Source organism: Sorghum bicolor, chromosome 2 (genome assembly GCF_000003195.3).
Source record: "Sorghum bicolor cultivar BTx623 chromosome 2, Sorghum_bicolor_NCBIv3, whole genome shotgun sequence".
NCBI classification, from domain to species: Eukaryota; Viridiplantae; Streptophyta; class Magnoliopsida; order Poales; family Poaceae; genus Sorghum; species Sorghum bicolor.
In genome coordinates this window covers 5858164-5862038 of record NC_012871.2, presented here as the reverse complement: position 1 = coordinate 5862038, position 3875 = coordinate 5858164, and the positions used below count along the sequence as shown (strand labels likewise).

Sequence of the window (3875 nt, the reverse complement as noted above, 5' to 3'; positions counted from 1 at the left end):
TAAACATATGTATGATTGAGGCAACAAAAAACTCAGGAGACTAATTACTCACTAATGCATATATGCTGGGACCGGGAGAAAAGTATTACTATCATTCCCTGATACACAAATTTAGTATTTAAAGCATATAATAATTTGAGAGCCAAAAAATATCATTTTTTGCAACTTAGGCAACTGCATTCACAAAATTATTTGTTAATGCATTTGTCAACCGTTTCGTCAAAAAAAAATGCATTTGTCAACCGAGCTGGTATGGTGTATTACTTTTAAGACACAAAATCATGAGGAATAAATCCAAGCACAAATGCAACAATCAGAAATCTAATGGAGTAACCAAGTTGTTAGCTGATCCATATATTTGGACCACACACACTGTCAATGCATTTTTTTTTGTGCCTGCGACATGCTGTGTGACTCTGAGAGAAATAAGCAACAAATGAAATAATAATTAATATTCTTAGGCATGCTTTTTCTAATATTCATGTCATATATGGCTAGGTTTAGAATCAAAACATGTTCAATAATAAATGGTGCAGAGTATAGTTAATTAATTACCCAGTCAAATACAAAGTCAGAGAAAACAGATAGAAGATATACCAAGCACTAATGGCGATCCACCATAGGGTATATCAACAGGTTATTATTACCTTTATATATATATAGAACAAAGAAGTTCAATAGAAGAGATCTGGGAACCTAAAATTATTTCATGTTTTGTTCAGTTAAAGGTTATATAATGGATACTGACATCAAAAAACGAATATTATTATTCACATGAATTGTTATTTGTTATTTCCTTCACAAAAAATGCCAACATTGCCTTTAATGAAGGATATGCACCATTTCAATTTCAATCATGAATTCTTGAGTTTCTCAAGTTTCTGTTCGAACTTCTCATAAGTAACACATATTGAACTACTACAGTATTGACTTTGGTGACTTAGCTTGTATACAATTAGAGCAGCTCCAGTAGCTAGTGTATGCCAATATCGAACCATATGGGGGGTGAAGAAATCGAACACAGCACACTAGAACAGTCAACCGTCGACAGTGTCAGAAACAAAAGCGAATTCCAAACTTGGTTCGACACGTGGGAATAAAATAATACTAGTTGGGAGACGAGAGAATAAGAGAAAGGAAGGGATATTTAACGGGAGAAAAAAATATTTTTAACTGGAGCTAGGACCCACTCACAATAGAGGTAGCAGACCATCAAACACAGAAGCTAACTCTGTCTCTCGGTTTGATACATACGCCGGAGCTGCTCTAAGTACTTCCAAGTACTAGGTTAACCAATGGTTGTTGCGCCCTGTAACAAAAAGAACCAATATATAGCCTGTAGCTGATAATATGGTACAAGTGCACTGGACAAAGCTATTGTAAGAACCAGCAACAATATTCAACATGTTACAGCTATTTCATAATTAAGCATATGCTTGAAGGCATCATTTTAGGTAGATGCCAATGCCACAAAATATTCTGCTGTGAAACTTTCCCATGCCATTGTAATATATTGTAGGCAAAAGTTGAAAACTATGTGAAACTTTGCATATGTTACCTCATCACAGATATAAACACAGAGTGGAAAGAAGATAGTAAACCAAAGTTAAAACCACTAAATAAACGCTATTAAGGCTATGAAAGACAATCCAAGTCCAAATATATATTTGTTGATTGTAATCCAGGAAACGGCCACAGATTGTAGCGTTGTTTGGTACATATGGGAATGACATAAAACTAAAATATAATAATTGGAGCAATAATCTGGGGAGCTACATTCATTGAGACGCTACCTTACATGAATTTCTAAATAAGCTTTTGCTTTAAGCAAAGCTAAACCCTTACTAGCTAGGTAGGTGCTCCAAAGTCCATATACTTAATTGGAAGATGAAACTCCTAGTGTATATATATATATATATATATATATATATATATTCCCCAAGCAGTGCATCACCTTCTAGCAGCAGTAGTACTCACTTGTGACCACCAAGCACTCCGAGAAATAACTCGGACAAGTATGGAACAAAAGGAATAATCTTATCCGTAGTGTCCTGTTTATAGGTCTCCACAAGACCAACTTCCTTACGGTCAAGATCATACGATATTATTGAGCGATCATCCCCACGCTGAAGATCAAAGAAAAGCATGTTGCAATCCGGATGCATGGTGACCACACGGTAGTCGTCATCCAAGCCATTATCACGGTTCCTAACAATCCAGTTCCAAAACAGCTTCCGACGGCTCACCTTGTGCTTCAACACCCATTCTTGCCTATCAATATCCCCAATAAGAACCCAGATGAACAGTCCATGGCTCCTCCATTTCTTGCGATAACGACGATTCATCCGATGACCTAGGAGGTGTCCATGGCGACCTTCTTCCACGACGCAGTGCAGTCGCCCTTGCGACTGGCCGACAAAGAGCAGCTTCTTGCTGGTGTATGCCTTGTCGGCCGGCACAGGGAACATACCTCGTGTCTTCCCTTCCGTGTCCACCTGCAGTATCCGCTGGCACCACGCTAGGTTCAGGTAGACCATGCCATCGACGAAGGCGCCAGGGGATCCATGAAGGATGAACCTGTGCAAGCTGATCTGACGGCGCCACAGCTCCAATGGCTCTCGCCTTTCCACGAAGCTCCAGTCACTCTCGCTGTTCCTCCACACCCCAGTCTCCGACGAGTAGGCGTGCACCGTCGCCGTCCCCTCGCGGTCGTCGTCGAAGAGGTGGCAGTTCCAGAAGATGAGCACCTGGAAATGGGAGGAGATGGCCGGATCGAAGAGCAGGGAGATGTGGGTCTGCGAGGTGAAGTTCCTCGGGTCGGTGTGGACATCGTCGTCGACCCAGTCGACGCAGGACGGCACGGCCGCCCACTGCTGCGTCGCCGGGTTACACACGGCGAACTCCGGCCAGAAGTAACTCTCCGGCACGTGGCCCAGGAGGAGGAGGCCGTTGCAGGCGTCCACGAGGAAGATGTGCCGATGCAGCTTCGTCTTGCTCTTGCGCAGGAACGACAAGGAAGGGTCGACGGCGACGGACGTCGTCGTCGTCCCTGGTAGCCTGGCGAAACGCCCGTAGTTCTTGCAAGGCAGGTACTGGTCTTCCTCGTCGCGGACGCCGTCGCCGTAGAAGAAACCCTGTAGGGTCGGGGGCAGCGGCAGCTCCGTGCAGTGGGAAGGGCGGCGGCCGCCGTGGATCTCGCGCCGGGCTGTGGAGACGACGAACTTGGAGCGGCCACACAGGGGCCTCTTGGCGGGGGGGACGACCTCCTCCACGAGAGAGTCGTTGGGGAGGAGCCGGCCGCCGTTGTTCTCCATGACGCTCGCTGCGAGAATGGAAGAAGGATTCGGATTCCGGAGAAGCGGCGGTTAGGGCTTCGTCGGGGGACGATGATGAGCGTAGAATAAGTATGATACGGTGGACGGGTGGAGCGCGTACCTGCCGCTGCCGGAGACGACGGAGATCGCTCGCTCGCTCGTTTGGCTGGCTGCCCTGGTGCCTGGCGTCGGTGCGAATGGGGGAGATGTGGGAAGGAGATCGATGATCTGGAGCATTTATAGATGAAATTTTTCAGCAGCCGCTCCTACGATCCCAACGGCTAGTGTGATTTGAAGAGGCCAGAAAGAAAATTGCCGAGCACATGCCAGGTTAGCAGTTCATCATCAGTTACTAAAAACCCTACTGGAGATCGAGACAGGTGCAGGCTGGCTGGCACAGGACACGCAGGAGTAGTCAAAGCTTGCCAATAGTGAAGAAAACAGTAACACAAACAACAGTTGTACCTGTGAGAACGCGGAGTCCATGCTTCCCTGCTCTACTTTTTAGTGGGCCCTATACAGCCCATGAGCATTTTGTGGGCTAAGCCAGGCCGGAAAAAG

At 45.6% G+C, this 3875-nt stretch overlaps 1 protein-coding gene across 1 annotated transcript; it reads right to left on the bottom strand.

Annotated features, from left to right (window-relative positions):
* LOC8063629 lies at positions 1974 to 3314 on the bottom strand. The gene has a single exon (XM_002459418.2). The coding sequence runs from the start codon at positions 3312 to 3314 to the stop codon at positions 1974 to 1976; it is 1341 nt and encodes a 446-aa protein (XP_002459463.2).